Raw genomic sequence first — 18,059 nt, 5'->3', positions numbered from 1 at the left:
GCAGATCAGGGGAAAATACAAACCACCACGATCAACTTCGCAACTGCGAGCCACGAGAGAAAAAAGTTGAAGGGCCATCCCTCGCTTTGTCATAAAATCTACAAAAGGAAATAGTCTGAGTCTAACTAAGAATTAAAATTATCAAAACAACCAATCTGTTACACAAAGCAGGCGGCTTTGGGCAGCGGCGAAGAGAAAAAAATGACGATACCACAGAAGATAATTTGCATCAAGATCTAGAGAACAAACTACTTATTTACGAAAGACATATGAGTGAAACTTTTGTTCAGACTATCGCCTTCGAGTAAACATTTTTTCTGAAAAGCTGGTTGAATGTTAGAATATCAAAAGAACCTCGTGTGAGGCATGCAACATAAGAATAAATAAACAAACAAAGAATAAAACGAGAAGGAACGAGTGAGTCGCTTCTGGGGACGCGACATTCGATATTCTACTTCTAACATGTAGATTATACATGTACTTCACGGCTGCCGGCATCCGAAATAATTACTCCGACCACTCTGTGACGCCCATGTCCGTCGAGTCCGCAACCAACTCCTTAACTATCCCATCAGTTTCGCTCTCACCAGTTAATAAACGTCCCGGACCACCGGATATCACCATCACAGGTCCCAGACCTGTGGTGCCAAAACCACTGGTAGGAGTCCCACCAAAGCTGCAACTTACATCTAGCGTGTAACTGCTTTCAGTCAAAGTAAAATAAAAGCCGATGGCTTAAAGGTAGAGAATTTTAATTTCTTATATGCCAGGGAGATAGCCTCCTTTAAGATAAGTGTCTGCCCAACTCAGTTCGAAACCATTTGCTCTGCCAAATTTTGGACGGAGCACTTGGTTGTGAAAGAGTAAAAGGCTCAGAAGAAGAAGAATGGGCCCCCATAATTCTTCCTAGTCGTCAGACCAGTGCTCCATCTCCACCCTAATCTTCACGCTCTATTTCCTCTCTTTTAGTTACCTATTTAAATTCTAGAGGCTTGCGTAGTAAGCTCAGCACTCTTTTTCTGGAGAGTTTTTACCGAGACATGTGTAGAAAATTCGAAACTATTTTGTTTGTTTGTTTGATGCCTTTACTTAGGCTTGAGACGCGGGAATTAGCAGTACAGACCAGAGCTGGGGGCGGCGATAGGTTAGGTTAGGTTTATAGGGCTGCTCGACTGAAGTCGAGGTCACTCGGAGGCAAGTCTGCCCATTGTGATGCCCACACTCGGCACGGGATATTGTCCGGTGCCTAGGGAGGTTTCGCGAACCATCCCGAGGCCTCTATAAAGAGCACCAGTTTCTCTAGAGGCATGTTTGCCAGGCTGTCCAGATCTTCGTAGAAGGCGCCAGTTGCTCTCTATTTCCTCCTCGTCCCTGCAGCTGCGGCAGAAGTCATGGTGGGGCAGTCTGTACCTTGTGGCCATGCGGCCGATGACACAGTGCCCTGTTATAACTCCCGTTTTTGTTCGCACCCGACTCTTCCTGAAGCTTAGGAGAGTCTTGGTGCGTTTAAGGTCGTAGTGGGGCCAGAGCGAGCGAGAGATCTCACAGTTGGGTGTGGTGTTCCACCTCCTGTCCGATCTCGTTCTGGCTCGGCCCATCATCTGCGAGATGATGTCTCGTAGTGGTCTCCTTATGTCGCTGACTGCGTCCGCCATTGGCTTGGCCGATCCATTTCTGGCACACTCGTCCGCACTCTCGTTGCCCGCTATGTCGGTGTGACCCGGAACCCACGTGAGTGTGATTGAGTGCGCGCTGATCTGGTTTAGTGCGTCCACCGTATCACGTACAAGTCTGCTTGTGGTCTTGCAGGATACCAGGGCTTTGATGGCAGCTTGACTGTCAACGCAGATTGCTATGTTCCTCGGAGGTATCTCCAAGGTGTATACCAACTTTGCCGCTTGCCATACTGCATATATCTCCGCCTGGAATACACTGCACCAGTCTGGTAGTCTTAGGGATATGTTGGTTGCTAGTTCTTCGGAGAAGATTCCAGCTCCTGTCCCTTCGGCCGTCTTTGACCCGTCGGTGAAAATGGAGAGCTCGTTCTGCCCCAGGACAGTGTTACTCTTCCATTTCTCCCTATCCGGTATGTGTCCTTTAAAGTTTCTTTTCCATGAGAACTCTGAGACACAGTAGTCACTCCACCTGGCCGTTCCACTATCTTCCATACGGAGTATAGTGGCGTGGCCATAAGGCGATGGCTTGAAGAACTGCGCGGCTAATAGCCTAGCGGCACCTGTCACAGCCTTGCACTTAAGATGAAGGTCTATCGGTTCCAGGCCTAACATGGTGTCCAGAGCTGCCTGTGGGGTGGATTTGAGAGATCCGGTGACCCCAAGGCATGCTGTCCGTTGGACTTTACGGAGGTTCTCCAGGTGGGATTTGGTGTTAACCGCTTCCCACCATACTATGCCTCCGTATGTCAGGATGGGTCTTATTACCGCTGTATACATCCAATGGATGATGTGCGGCTGTAAGCCCCATGTTCGTCCAAAAGCCTTCCTACAGGTGTAGAAAGCTGCCATTGCCTTTTTCTTCCTTCCTCCGTGTTTCTCTTCCAGGAGAGTTTGGAGTCAAGGATGACACCAAGATACTTGGCTTCGCTCGATAGCTCGAGTGTCGTTCCACCGATTGCTGGTAGTTTGAAACTCGGTATCTTATATCCTCGTGAGAACAGCACCAGTTCTGTTTTTTGAGGATTGATCCCCAAACCGTTCTGGCGTGCCCAGCTGGCGGTAGTGCCCAGTGCAGATTCTAGAAGGTCACTGATTGTGGGCAGAAATTTACCCGTTACCAGTATTACTAGATCGTCTGCATAGGCCGTAACCTTATATCCGCTCCTCCCCAGCTGAAGAAGGAGGTCGTTGAGGACCAGGTTCCACAGTAGAGGGGATATAACTCCCCCTTGCGGAGTACCTCGTGTGACCGTCTTTCTTGACGAGGAGGAGCCTAGATTGGCGCTTATCGTTCTGCTCCTGAGAACGCTGTCTAGCCATCCGGTTACCGTCGGGTGTGTGCCAATCTTGGCCAATGCGGCCGTTATTGACTCGATCCTGACGTTGTTGAAGGCCCCTTCTATATCTAGAAAGGCCGCCAAGGCATATTCCTTATAGCTTAGATTCTTTTCGATATGCCCAACAACTTCGTGTAGTGCGGTCTCAACTGATCTACCTTTGAGGTAGGCGTGCTGAGCTCCACTGAACACTTGTTTGTCTAGCTTGGTTCTTATATATAGATCCATTAGTCGCTCCATCGTTTTAAGAAAAAATGACGACAGACTGATGGGTCTGTAGTCATTTGGGGAGATGTGGTTTATCTTCCCGGCCTTGGGGATGAAGACCACTCTCACCTCCCTCCACCCATGGGGGACGTACCCAGTTAGGAGGCATCCTTCGAATATTTTCTTCAGCCATGGTAGTAGGTGCAGGCAAGTTGCTTGCAGCATGGCTGGTCGGATATCATCCGGTCCCGGTGACTTGTAGGGACTGAATGATTTAATGGCCCAGATAATCTTGTCTGGTGCCATTATATTTCGTATGAGATCCTCGATTTCCTCTCCTGGATGATCCTCAGTGTCGTTGGTGGCGTTGGATTCGTCACCGGTGACATCTGAGCAACCCGGGAAGTGAGTACTCATGAGGAGCTCCAGGGATTCTTGGCTGCTCTCTGCGAAGGTACCGTCTTGGCTGCGGAGCAGGCCTGGTGTGGTGGGTGCCTTCGACAGTACGCGTCGAAGCCTTGAGGCCTCAGTGGTACCATCTATGGCATCGCAGAAGGCTGCCCATGATTCCCTTTTCGCCCTCCTACAGGTGTTTTTGTAGGTATTGAAGCTGCGGCGATACTCGTCCCAACTTTCCTGTGTGTTTGTCACTTTTGCTTTATTGAAGAGCTTCCTCGATTCCTTTCTGACTTCGCTCAACTCCCGTGTCCACCACGGGTTGTGATTGGACTATGGGGGTCGGCTGATCGGGCAGGATTTGAGAAACACCTTCTGTAAAGCATTAGTAACGTTCTGCGTAGCTTTCTCTAGTGCTTCCGTTTGAATTATGTCCCCTTCCGGTGGGTTAGGCAGTACCTTCTGTACGGTTGCGGAGAAGCGGTTCCAGTCTGTCCGCTTGGGATTGCGCTAGGCCTTGGGCCTCTCCTTGTTCCATTTGACGCTTTACACTATCCTGTAGTGGTCCGAAAAGGAACACTCACTGGACACGTGCCAGTCATCGATGGTAAGGAACTCGCTATTCAAGGCCAATGTTATATCTATAACCTCTGCACGGTTCCTGTTGCGGAAGGTGGGGTGGTCTCCCCGGTTGCACACAACAAGATTTGTGGACAGCCTAAGACAATGTCGAGTCCCTCCCTCCGCACTTAGTGGATCAGGGCCCTGACATCCTCCGAGGGTGGGTCTTCTTCTTCGTACGGCAGGTATGCAGAGCCAGGTATGGGTTTTTCCCGTCCTCCCTCTCACATAGTGCCACCGGTAGGTCCGGAGTGCTGTACCTGGAAGAAAACAGAACATTAAGCTCGTTCCTTACCACGATACAGGTTCTTGGCTTACCCGCGGGGTGTGGCGTGAGAAGGCGGTATCCGCGACCGTTCAGTCCCCGAACCCTTTCACTTACGATGCAGGGCTCTTGGATGAGGGCCACGTCCACCGCCTTCTCCTCCATAAACCGCAGCAGGTCCGCCGATGGTACACTTGAGTGATGCAGATTAATCTGCCCCACCTTCATGCTATTCAGCGGACCTGGGGTGTCGCGGTACTGCTACCGCCAGGGTGCCCATACCAAAGGATATGCGGCAGTCCGTTGCAAGGAGTTTGGCCAGGCTTTCTTGACCAATGCTGATCCAGAGTTCCTTGCCGTTCCCCTTGTCTCGCGCTATCGCTCTTGTGATGGTCCAGTCCGATGTCTCCAGGATCCGGTTCTGTGCCTTGATCAGAACGAGTGTGTCCTCATCCGCCTTAATCGGGGGAGGAATCCACACCTTCATGATCGTTCTCCTGGGAATCTGATCCGTCGGGACCACGCGGAGTGCCGCTCCTGGCCAAAGTTCACCAAAACCTTGGACCGTGGTTTTGAGAAACTCAAGAGTTTCTGCATTGCCACAGGCCACTGCTTTGGCTCCCTTATACCACTTGATACCCTTGAACTCGCAGACAAACGGGTTATCTGCGCGCACAATGGCATCCTTCATGGCGGTCAGGATCTCCGATTCTGCCTTCAGCCAATTGACGTCCGATATCTTCCCCTCTGGGTGACTTTGGTCGATGATGGCTACCTGCAGCTCGGCCGGCGATCCTAGGCTGGCCAGAATGTCCTCTGGTTTCGCCTTCTTCGACTCGGAAGCTTTTGTGGAGTCGTCCGTTCTCTGTCGCTTGAACCTTGGCTCTCGACCAGTCGGTTCCACCGGTGCCTTCTGTACAGAGGGCGTTGGTGGTGCCTTGGCACTCGCCGTGTTCTGCGTCAGAGGAGTGGTCTTCCCCCTCTGCTTCCCGGACAACTTTTTCCCCTTTCTCCCTCGCGCGTTCGCAGACGATGACGTTGAGGGTTGGTCCACCTTCGTCTTCGTGCCAGCTGATGCTGACGCTGAAGTCGACGGTTTGGGGTCCTCAGTCACCGCCGCGTGTGCGCTTGGGGGGGCTTTGTCTCCATTGGTAGGAGCGACTCCGTTAAGCCGCTCGTACCTCCGCACGTTTTGCTCGTGCTTCTTCTTGAGGCTCCTTTCCCTCGCCGTCAGCGTATCGGGGGGTCTTTGGCTAATACCACGGAGGTATTTTGCCGATGCCCTGTATCCCGACAGCCGTTTGCGTAGGGTCTCAGCCTTCGTCTTCTCATCCGTCACAGGTAGTGGACCCGAGTCGACCTGGATATTGGGAGCCGTGACTTGTGGCTCCGCCTTCTGCGGCTCCTCGTTGTATCCGAGTCGAGAGAAGGCGGTAGCCAACTCTGCCTCCGACACTGAGGGACCAGTGAAGACGAAGCTTCCGTCTGTGGTTCCCGTTTCCAGATCCTCTATCGTCCCTTTCTGTCTGCGGATCCTTCTGTTGCTTGTGGCATTACACGATTTGGCAGCCAAGCACTCCACTGCCATCTCGGGTTTCCTGCAGTCACAGGATATCGACGCCGGGGGGCCTGCGCTCGCACCCCCAATCACCGCCGGTACTGGGTCTCCGACTCCCTGCACCTTAACTGTTTTTTCGCTATTGGACATTCCCCCATAACGGATGCGTTTTATCCCTACCGCCAGGGTGAACTACTTTTAGCTTCGGCGCTGCCCAAGACCTGCCCGGCTTGGGTGGCCCTTCTGGCAGCATTACGCTACCGCCGGTAAAGCTCTTGGGTTCCTTACGCTTCTAAGCCCCCTCATCGCGGCAAGATGGTAGTTCTGCGAGGGGGGGGGCGGCGATAAAGGGCGATCAAAAAAAAAATAAACCGTGCGAAACGAAGTTCAATTTACGAGTGCTTTATTCCCACGCATCGCTTGTCGGCTATGCTGCGGGCGTGTTGCTTGGATTTACAGTGGCGGGACTTCATGCCGTAACCTTACGAACTACATTACATTTCATACATAACTTCATTGCTTTCTACTTATTGACTATTATTCTATGGTGTAACGACATTCCGGCCGCCTTGAACGACCGCACGTCGGGCTTCAACGTATCGGCAAAAGTGCCAGCTTATGGATTGGGCGTCTAATCACGCCCCCTCCTGTTCGCACCTCTGCCACCCTGACCTTGCCGTCTGCTCCCACGACGACGCTGGTGACCCTGCCGGTGATCCACTGCTGCGGCGGCGTATGGTCGTTGTGGACCACCACCATGGCGCCGACCTCGATGTTGGCCTCTGGGGTTTGCCATTTGCTACGTCCCTGCAGGTTGTGGACGTAGTCCTTCGACCAAGCCTGCCAGAACCGTCGTTTGAGTTCGGAGAGTAGTTGCCACCTCTTGGTAAAGGTGGTACCGCTGCTCCGTCCGTCTGGCTCGCACCCGCAGCGAACGAAGGGGCTGGCCGATCAAAAAGTGGCCTGGCGTAAGCACCTCTCCGTCGTTTGGATCCGTACTGGCTGGAGTGAGCGGCCTGGAGTTCCTGATGGCCTCGGCAACGGCCAACACGGTCCTCACCTCGCTCTCGGTGAGCGCGGCGTCCGCGACCTGCCGCACGATCAGGAGCTTTGCCGACTTGACGGCCGCCTCCCATAAACCGCCGAAGTGCGGTGCTCGCGGGGGGATGAACTTCCACTCCATCCCTTGCTCCGCCACGAACGTCCTCAGGCTGGACTGCTGCTCCTCGAACGCTTCCTGAAGCCTCTGCAGCTCGTTCCGGGCTCCGACGAAATTTGTCCCGTTGTCGGAATACATCCTCAGCGGAACGCCACGTCTTGCGATGAAGCTTTTTAGAGATAAAAGAAAACAATTAGTCGACAGGTCTGGGACAAGCTCTAAATGGACGGCCTTCGAAGCGAAACACACAAATACCGCGATGTACATTTTGAGCGGCTGACGACCTCGAATCCGAAGCGAGACGTTGATGGGACCACAAAAGTCTACCCCGCAAATCAGGAACGGACGACCTTCCCTAAACCTGCCTGCTGGAAGATTCCCCATAATCTGACCCATCAATTTAGGTTTGTATCGAAAACAGTGGATGCATCTCCTCACTATGCGAGTGCATTCTCGACGTGCATTTACTAGCCAAATCTCTTGTCTAAGCAAACTTACTAATGTCTTTGCATTGGCGTGACAATTTTTAAAATGCAGGTTCCTTAAATAGAGTTCGACGAATTGACTCTTGGCGGGAAGTAGAACCGGAAACTTTGCCTCTATTGGCACTGGAGCATGCAACAGCCTTCCTCCGACCCTGATAAGTGTAAACGATCGCCCCTCCTCTGATCTTTTTTGGATAAAAGGGGCCATCATCTGCAGGCTCGGTTGCAGCGTATGCCCTTTTTTCAGCTTCCTAAACTCTTCAGAGAAGACGCTTCGCTGAACCAGCTCCATCAATTTTAGAGACGATTGCTGCAACTCCTTTGCAGTTAGCTCCCTGTAACGTTCCTTGTTCTTGCCGATATTAGCAAATCGGTATACATACGCAAAAACTCGAACTAATTTGGGGTACGACGAAAAACGAGAAAATATTTCATTTGATAACGAGTTCGCAACGCCAATTAAAACCTGGGCGGACCGTTTCGTCTCGGAGTTCTTCACATCATCTGGGATGTTAAAATGCGGGTTCTCTGGCCAACAATGCTCAGGCTCACATAAAAATTTCGGACCTTCTAGCCATATGGACTCCAGGAGCTCAGGCACTTCGCATCCGCGAGACGCCAAGTCCGCTGGATTCGACAGCGATGGGACATGACGCCACGTAATGCCCTGACATAGCTCCTGAATCATAGCTACTCTATTTGAGACAAATACTGCAAGTGACGACGGTTGGGTTTTAATCCAATGTAGCGTTATTTCTGAATCCGTCCAGAAAAATACGCTCTCGATTCGACACTTTTCCAAAACTTGCTTTACGTAGGCCCAAAATTGCGCCAATAACGCTGCGGCGCACAATTCGAGCCTCGGGATGGTCTTTGTTTTTAGGGGACCTACTCTTGCTTTCCCAGCGATCAATCGAACGTACGTTTGACCTTCGAAGAGCGCTCGCACATAAATGCAGCACCCATACGCTTGACTAGACGCGTCCGCGAAGCCATGCACTTGAATCGACGAGCAACCACTAGCCATAACGTACCGAGGCACGGCTATTTTGTCAAGACCACACAAGTTTAGCTTTAGCCTCTCCCAGCTTGTATGCAGTGACATTGGGATGGCTTCTTCCCAATCCAGCTGAAGCTGCCACAGCTTCTGGAGGAAAATTTTCGCTGTTATGCTGATTGGACTAAGTAGCCCAAGCGGATCAAACAGTCGAGCACTAATTGACAGAATGGTGCGCTTAGTCGGATTCAAGTTTGTGAAGCTATCTTCCAAGTGATACCGAAACGTATCTGTTCTTGGACTCCACCTCATCCCCAATGTTTTGGTCGAATCGGCATCATTGAATGATAGGGATTTCTCCTCATTGTTTCCATCCATTAGTTCTGGATGAATCGAAAACCATTTCGAAAGCTGAAACCCTCCGGAGCCAAGAATCTCAAACACCTGATCGCAAATCGACTTCAGCGTGTCTACGTCATCGGCTCCTGTCAGCATGTCGTCTACATAAAAATCACTGCAGATCACCTCAGAACCCTTCTTGTGGGTGTCTCTGTGGCGTACACCGAGCTCGTGCAAACAACGAATGGCAAGGAAAGGTGCTGCGGAAGTACCATAGGTAACTGTGTTCAACCGAAAAATTTGCAATTGATCGGTGGGATGTTCTCGCCACACGATGAGTTGGAAATTCCGGTCTTTTACGGCCACATCCACTTTTCGAAACGTCTGCCGTTAAAGCATACCGATTCACCCGAAATCGAACGAGTGATAAAAATAATTCCCTCTGAATAGTAGGTCCCACCATAAGTAAATCGTTTAATGACCACCCAGTTGTGGTCTTGCTCGACGCGTCAAAAACGACTCGAAGCTTGGTGGAACTGCTATCAGGCCTCAAGACGCACTGGTGTGGTATAAAATAATGTGGTCCTGGCGGAATCGCTTGTCTGTCGGAGACATATGGCCGAGCTCGATATATTCTTTCATGAAACTGAGATACATGTCTCTCAGCTCACTCTCTCTTAACGTTCGTCGCTCTAACGATAAGAAACGACATTTTGCGACCTCGAAGGACGACCCCAACGATACTGGGTCTGTCTTAAAAGGCAACGGTATTTGAAACCTTCCGGTCGGTAAATTGCAGACATTGGCTTTGAAAAACTCTTCGCATGCCAGCTGCTCTGCCGAATTTGTTTGAGCATGTTTTTCTTCTGGCGTTGCATCTATCTCCCACAGTCTTTCGACCATTTGAGACAAAAAGTCTTCTTCCGGTGAGTAGGTTGCAACGCAGCAAGTGGCTTCTCCAGTCAGAAGCTTGCTACACCGACCTGAAGCTACCCAACCTTTTTTTTTTTTTTTACGGGATTTTATTTATCGAATCTTCCCTATTAGAGACCATATACAAATCTTAGCCTAATATATTTATTTAATTATTTACACTTAATTACTTAGAGTACGTCCCTAGCTAAGTATTATTGCTGGGTGGGAAGGTCTCTTCGCCGGAGTCGTGTATGGCTAGTGTGCCAAGTTAAAGCTGCGCAGTCTATAGGATGGGCTTGAAGCTTGGCCTGGTACTTTGCTTTCACTTTGGCAATTTCATCTTTAACTGATCCTACATTTAAGTCTTTATGGATATGTTCATTCCGTATGTACCATGGTCCCCAGTAATAGTTCTTAGTATCTTCGATTGAGCTCTCTGGATTATTTCTAAATTACTAACGCAAGCATTTCCCCATAGCTCGGAGCCGTATGTCCAGATAGGTTTGAGAACTGCATTGTACAAAAGTACTTTGTACTCCAGTTTTAGTGGTGAACGGGTGTTTATTAGCCAATGTAGATTACTAGCTTTAAATTTAAGTAGATTTCTCTTCGCTTCGATGTGCTTACGCCAAGTAAGCCTTCTATCCAGATGAACACCAAGTATGTTACTTCGGTGGTTTGTGGAATGTTGATATTGTTCAGACATAATGGAGGGCAAGTTTGTCTGTTTAACGTGAAGGTGACATGCTTGCACTTTTGCTCGTTTACATGTATCCGCCAGTCTGCTAGCCATTTTTCTAAGGCCACGAGATGAGATGATAAGTGATCCGTGGCCCTTCTTGGGCACTTGGAGCGACTTAATATGGCAGTATCATCAGCAAATGTCGAAGTTGTTGTTAGGCTGTTTGTCGGTAGATCTGCTGTGAATATGATATACAGTGTCGGTCCAAGCACGCTGCCTTGCGGTACACCAGCTTCAATTGGATGATATTCAGAGAGGAAATCTTTGCATCGTACTGCGAAACTTCTTTGCTGTAGGTATGACTCCATTATTCCATGGATGTTCTGTGGAAGTAATATTTTGATTTTGTGGATTAAGCCATCTAACCAAACGCGGTCGAAAGCCTGTGCGACATCCAGAAAAACAGCGGAGCAATACTCCCGTCTTTCAAATGCATTTCGTATCTCAGAGGTTATACGGTTTACTTGTTCAATGGTTCCGTGTTTTTCGCGAAATCCAAATTGGTGAGTCGGGATGGCACCGTTGATGTGTAGGTGTTGTTTGATACGATTCAGGAGCAGCTTTTCAAATATCTTTGATAGGCAAGGCAGTAGGCTGATAGGTCTATATGATGATGGCTTGGACTTGTCTTTTCCGGCTTTATGGATCATTGTGATGACTGATTTCCTCCATTCTTGAGGATAATAGCCCCATTTCATCATGCTGTTGAATATCATAGTAAGAAAATACACTGCACAGCTCGGCAATTCTATGATCATTTTAGGAGAGATGAAATCGTGGCCCGGAGCTTTCTTTTGCTTTGAGATTTGGTCTTTAATGACCCTTGTGACTTCTCCTGTTTGGAATATGATAGGCGGAGTAGCTTCGGGATTGTTGGTTGGTGGGAGCACAAAGCTATTCGTTGCTGGGTGCGGTTTGAAGACGTTTTCTAGATGGACGGCAAATGTATTTGCCTTCTCTTTGTTGCTGCGAGCCCACTCTCCTGTTTGTGTACGCAAAGGTGATTCACTCTCGATTGGTGGGCATACGCCTGATTTTGCTTTCCACAGTGGGAATCGTTTGCTAGTTGGGAGAGTTGCTCCATATAGGATATTTGAGCTCGGTTTTTTTCATCTTCTAGGGCTCTCGTAGTAGGTGGTTGGCTATTTTTAGCCGCTCTTTCGATGCAGGTGATCTGTGTGCTGCCACTCTCGGCGAAGCCTTCTTTTATCGCGTAGCAGCACTTCAATGTGCCTAGAAATACGACTGCTGTTGGAATGTTTATTAGATGCTAATATTGGTGTTGAGTGTTTTGCCGCCAGTGACATTGAGGAAACCAATGCTTCGACTGACCTATCAATGTCATCTTTACAATTAATGTTTGGGCAGCTATCAATATGAGAGCTTATGTACTTCCTGTATTTGAGCCAATCTGTTTTGCTAGAAGTTAGAAAGTGTGGGCGTTCCGAATGCTGTGGATGGTCGTAAAGGTGAAGTAGAATGGGCGAGTGATCCGATGATAGATCTGTTAAGTGATCTACATTAATCTGAGCTTGCAGCACCCTTCGTGTAACTGCAAAATCAATCAAGTCGGGTTGCTTGTTTGGATCTGTGGGCCAATATGTGGGCTTGCCCGGAAGAGATAAAGTCTAGCTTGTTTCGTGGGGTTATTATAGCGTTATATAGTTGTCTTCCTTTCGGGTTGGTAAGTCTAGATCCCCAATGGGTGTGCTTGGCATTGTAGTCACCAGCTGCTATAAATCGGTAACCTAGTAGGTCGAAGAATGTTACAAATTCTGTTTCGGAAATGCAGAAACGTGGTGGGCAGTATACTGCGGCTAGGTTTAGGTAGCCGCTCTGAATTTCAATATGAATTGCTGTTGCCTGTAGATAAGGTGTAGCAAATGAAGGCAATGGATAATGCCTAATGCGATTCTTGATCAGAACGCCAGTACCTCCATGTGCCTTACCATCGGGATGATTTGTCGCATAGAAGTTATAGCCATTGAGGTGAAAATAGTTTTTATTTGTTAGGTGAGTCTCTGATATGAGCATGGCGTCAATGTCGTGTTGAGCGAGGAACTGTAAGAGCTCGCATTTGTGCTGAGAAATGCCATTTGCATTCCAGAAACATATATTTAGACAGGACATTTAAACAGATTTCTGTTTGATTAGGAGCTCCAGGAGGAGATTTTGGTTGCGCATAAGCTCCTGCATCGTTTGTTGTATTGCTACCATTGTATTTGTTATAGTTACCAGCATTGACTCAATTCCACTAGGCAATTGGGATGGATTAGCAGGGGTATGTTGGGCAGAGATTTCTGGGATCTGATTTGATGCCTGATGCTGCATTATTCCAGCTGTGGTTGGTTGAAGTGTCGGCTAGAGACTGAGGCGTACGACCCTTTGTTGTAACTTAACGCCTGAGCAAAAGAAACTCCTGGAGTCGTAGTTGATGGTATATATGGTAAGTTTTGTCGGACGACCGGGTTACGAGCTGCAGTTATTTGTTGGTTTAGGCGATTTTTCAATTCTTTATAGACAGGACAACCTCTATAGTTGGCAGTATGGTTTCCCCCACAGTTGCTACATTTTTTGGCAGATGGGTCCTCCTTATTTACGGGGCAGGCCTCAGTGAGATGAACATCACCACAGGCAACGCAGACTGCCCGTAGAGTGCAATAGGTTTTCGTGTGTCCATATTCCTGGCAATTTGTGCATTGGACCGGTCCATTTCGTTTGTGTGGTTCCTCAACGGTGATCCTACGGTGCAGTAGGTATTGAAGCTTGTATATTGGGTGAACTTCATTTTTCCTTATATGCATACTTTCAGGTGTCAGTTCTACTTTGAACATTGGCTAGGAATTTTGTTTCTATTTATTATGTTCATTACCATTTTGACTTCGAAGCCCTTATCGTTAAGTCCATCTATTATCTCATTGATTGGGACTGTTGGTTCGATTCCTTTGATAACCACTTGTAATCCTTTGCTACTTTTAAGTTGGTAGGTGTAGTAATTCATTTTTTCATTTTCGAGATATTTCGCAACTGATCGATAGTTTTGTTCGTCATTGACTTGTATTTTTGTTTCATTTATATTACCCCTTTTTATGTACGTGACATGGAATGTGTTTGCGCCAATTGTATCAGTTATTTTTTTGACCAGTTCAGCACAATTTGCCTGTCGAACATAAATAGGTGGCGGTCTTAATTTTTTGGCCTTGGGTGTTTGGGTGATCTCATCTTCGTTTGGGACACTTAGTATCGCAAATCTATTGTTTGCTAGTGCCTTATGTGGCACAGTGTTCTCGGTTATTTTAGTTATTTTGGATGCATTGTTGTTCTTCACATTTTGTGGGCTCAATTTTCTTTTGATTTGCACATAGCGATCGAGCCCAGTCTGAATTAACGCTCCGTTAGCATTTTTTGAGCTTATTGGTTGGGAGAGTTGGGGCTTGTCGCAGTGGGTCGACAGTATCGGGCGCTGGGCAATTGCAGTGGTTGTTGTTGTGGTTGTTGTCGTTGTTGTGGTCGAAGACACAGTTTTGAGCGAGGGCATTGTACTAGTTGTTGTCGATATTAGCAAATCGCTGGTTAGGCAGTACGAGTCGGGGGATGGGCACTGAGCACTCCATGACCCACTTTGCAATGCAGGGGAGAGAGCGTGCTCTCTCCTCGTTCACTTGCAATGATGCAGTTTTTGTTGGTACTGCTGCCTTTGGCGAGCGTATAGAGAAGTACGCGTTGCTTTTTGCTTGCGAGAGCCGACGCTCGTCTTGTTGTTGTTGCCGGGCTTGGCTCATTTTGGCTTTGCTTACAGTGCTTGTGTTCCTTACCGAGCTTGTGCTCTTAAACGTTGACACTTGTTCTTTTCTATTATTTCTATTAGTCTTTATTACTCGATTGGATGGTATTCATGGGCAGCACGATCGCTAGTACCCATGCCTACCCCGAGCGCTTTTTTTTTTCGCGAATTTAATCGCGATTAATTGACTTTATTGAATTTTCACCGCGGAGCGATTAAAAAATACGTCTGTAGTCGTTGACGGTTGATTTGGCTACCCAACCTAAAAGGGTCTTTTGCAACAATGGTGCCCCTTCACCCAGCTTTATTTGGCCTGTGCACAACATATCTACCCTTTGAGGTCGATGGAATGCTGGATCTGCTAACTCCACATTCGCAGGAATTTTCCACTGCTTAATGGGCAGACTTCTGTCAGGCTGCTGATTGGTAATGCTGCTAAGAACCCAGAAATCTGCTATCTGCTATTGTCGTCGAGACTTCACTCCTCGACACCGAGCTTGACTTGCCTACAGATGTCACTGTCAGGCAACGGTTGACCCTTGCCAACCTTAGCGATTGCGCTAGACTTTCTGTCATGAAATTGACCTGTGAACCCGAATCCAACAACACTCTTGCTAAGTGAACTTGGCCAAATCTGTCCCGAACTCTTACCACTGCTGTGGCAAGGACGACATGCTCGGGCTCACTGGATGCCTGCTTCACCTGCGCAGGATGGGACGATGCTTGTACTCCTATTGCCTGACTTTCTGAATCTGCGCTCTGAGCTGCGTATCTATGCAAGAGGGTGTGATGCCTCTGTGAACAAACTCTGCACTTAGAGGATGTGCACTGAGATACCCTATGTCCAGATTGGAGGCAATTAATGCATAATTGCTTGCCTTTTGCGAACTCGAAACGCTCCAAGACGGGTATTGCCCCAAATCCCTGGCAGTTTCCGATCGAATGGTTGGCGCCGCTATATACACACTTGGGGTCTGCTGGTTTTCTTGCTGGTCGACGGCATGTCAAACTTTGGTTTGCCTCTCGCTTTGGATGACTCCTCTGCTGAAAGGTGTTGGTACCGGCGGTTCAACATTTTTGCACAATCCGACCAGCAAGGGAGCTCATCGTAGTTCAGCTGCTCCTCATACTTTGTTTTTGTGTATGGGTCCACCTTGGATAACACCAGATGTATTATCATGGCGTTAGCAACCTCTCGCTCGTCTCCTAACGATAAAAGCGACTCCAGAATGGCTGACACTGTATCTATAGTTGATCGCAATGCAGACGCTGACGGCTTGGTTACGGCAGGAATGTCAAACAACTGGGCAAGTGTCTCAAAGAATATTAAGCACTTGTTGTCGTACACCCTCTTCAAACTTTCTAACGCCTTTGGATAGTTGGCATCTGACATTTGGAACGCCTTAACGGTTCCCAAGGTTTCATCGGACAAGCACGATATGAGATGGTTGAACTTCTCTATATTGGACAACGACGGGTCGGAATCTACCAAACTTTCAAACAGACTAATAAACTGTTTGTAATCCGCATGCTTGCCGCTGAACTTCGGCAACTTTAATTTTGGCAAATTGGAGTGGTGGTGTGTGGGTGCTGAATTCATATATGGTTGAGGGGATCTGTTGGTCGCTGCCGACATGTACAGAGCGTTTGTGATCACACACGTTTCTTCCAACGCTGCCCTATCTGAATTATCTGGGTCTAGTACATCGATCTCGGACTGCAGGGCCCTCCTCAAATGCTATCCTCATTGGATTTATATCTTCGCTTATCTTCTCCAACCTCACATACAATTTTGTGAGCTTCGTGCTTCCACACATTCCGCTCCCAGTTGCCTTCTCTTCATCATGATCTTTAGACATGTTGATTAAATTACCAACGTTGGCTGTTCCTAACTTCTAAACTTCAAACTTTCTAAGCGAAGGCGACGATAACCTGAGGAAATGCACTGCGTTTAATGAGAACAATGTTTGACAGTACGGCAAAAGTATTCAAGTACCCACGTATAAACGTATTAGGTTCGATGCGACAACGACTGCAACAGTTAGAACAGACAAAAACGCAACAAACGCAACCGAGCTCTGTCACGGCGAACCAAACTCGACCCACGTTCGATCCCCTACGAAACGGATGTCTGGAGTTCCAATGCGCGCAACGCTAAGCTAAGCGTACGCAACCAACACCAAGTTTGGTTCGACACACTGAGCTCGAACCAAGTTCGAACCAATAAGCAAACGCAATTCTAATGCGCGCACTGCACTCGACTCCCAAATTAGAACAGCGTTCGATCCGAAAACTAAGTGGCGAACGATGTTTAATTGAGTGGCGCAATATAAGAGCGGATGATCAGCTCTCTGGCGCATACGACAAGCTCGGCGACACCAGCTAGAAAATTAGATGTCAAAGCGCACACAAATACCTAAATTAGAACAGCGTTCGACCCAAAAACGAAGTGGCGAACGATGTTTCAATTGATTTGCACAATATAAGAGCGGATGATCAGCTCTCGTCACAAACGACAAGCTGGGCGACACCAGTTAGAGAGTTGGATAACCACGAAGCTGCGGGAGCAAAGTTACGACGAGGGTACTGCACGAACGTAAACTTAAGAGAACCGTATGCTGTACATTAAAGAGCGCGAAAATTAGTTTACCGTTGCAAGGGTCAATGCTTTCTCAGCGAACGAAACGAAATGCGAAATGAGCGGTAAACTATGTCGTTGGCGCCTTCTAATACTCTTCCCGAACTACCCAGCTATCACGAATAGTTAAACGGTAGGTGAATGTATGTACAATACTGTTCAATGCCAAGCCAATAGGTATTAAACGCTATTATTTTAGCCGCTATTGCTTTGGCATTGTTACCTGGACGTCGGATGAATCCACTTCCCTGGGCGTTGGCAACTCAATGTCCATGTTCTGCTTCGGTTGTAGGTGTGGATGGCGGTCTCCAGTGTGGTCTTCCGAAGATTCCGTGATCTTCCTTCTGGATTGTCGATTGTTGGCTCGGCGGTTTTTTCGCGGCTTTAACTCGCGAACAGCGTTCTGGTCGAACAACGATTAATTTAAAAACGAAACTAATCCCAAGGTCCCTGCTCGGGCGCCATGTAGAAAATTCGAAACTATTTTGTTTGTTTGTTTGATGCCTTTACTTAGGCTTGAGACGCGGGAATTAGCAGTACAGACCAGAGCTGGGGGCGGCGATAAAGGGCGATCAAAAAATAAACCGTGCGAAACGAAGTTCAATTTACGAGTGCTTTATTCCCACGCATCGCTTGTCGGCTATGCTGCGGTCGTGTAGTTACATGTTGCTTGGATTTACAGTGGCGGGACTTCATGCCGTAACCTTACGAACTACATTACATTTCATACATAACTTCATTGCTTTCTACTTATTGACTATTATTCTATGGTGTAACGACAACATGGTTAAAGCCGGAAATTCTTAGTTCCGAAGTTTTGGCGGGTCGGTACATAATCTTTAGAAATTACCGTTTCTCTCGACTAGGAGGCGGGGTCCTCATTGCAGTGAACTCAAACTTCAGGTTGGAACATTTCATAATCCAGGTTCAACAAGACCTG

At 48.1% G+C, this 18,059-nt stretch overlaps 1 protein-coding gene across 1 annotated transcript; it reads right to left on the bottom strand.

The window, feature by feature from the left end:
• Positions 1-6,651: 6,651 nt before the first annotated feature.
• LOC121405246 lies at positions 6,652-9,196 on the bottom strand. The gene is made up of 3 exons (XM_041595867.1): positions 9,120-9,196; positions 6,986-7,388; positions 6,652-6,900 (listed from the first exon to the last, which is right to left on the bottom strand). The coding sequence occupies exons 1-3, from the start codon at positions 9,194-9,196 to the stop codon at positions 6,652-6,654; spliced, it is 729 nt and encodes a 242-aa protein (XP_041451801.1).
• Positions 9,197-18,059: the final 8,863 nt, after the last annotated feature.

The sequence above is a fragment of the Drosophila obscura genome, unplaced genomic scaffold (genome assembly GCF_018151105.1).
Source record: "Drosophila obscura isolate BZ-5 IFL unplaced genomic scaffold, ASM1815110v1 contig_87, whole genome shotgun sequence".
Taxonomy (NCBI): Eukaryota; Metazoa; Arthropoda; class Insecta; order Diptera; family Drosophilidae; genus Drosophila; species Drosophila obscura.
This window is presented reverse-complemented; position numbering and strand designations above follow the sequence as displayed.

What these genes read in the sequence shown, in the direction of transcription:
- LOC121405246 (XM_041595867.1), bottom strand. Translation starts at nt 9,196, where the DNA reads ATGCTGACAGGAGCCGATGACGTAGACACGCTGAAGTCGATTTGCGAT. An exon ending in GAGATTCTTGGCTCCGGAGG is followed by an intron (nt 7,389 to 9,119) that starts GTTTCAGCTTTC and finishes ATCTCTAAAAAG; the next exon opens with CTTCATCGCAAGACGTGGCG. An exon ending in AGCCCCTTCGTTCGCTGCGG is followed by an intron (nt 6,901 to 6,985) that starts GTGCGAGCCAGA and finishes CGGTTCTGGCAG; the next exon opens with GCTTGGTCGAAGGACTACGT.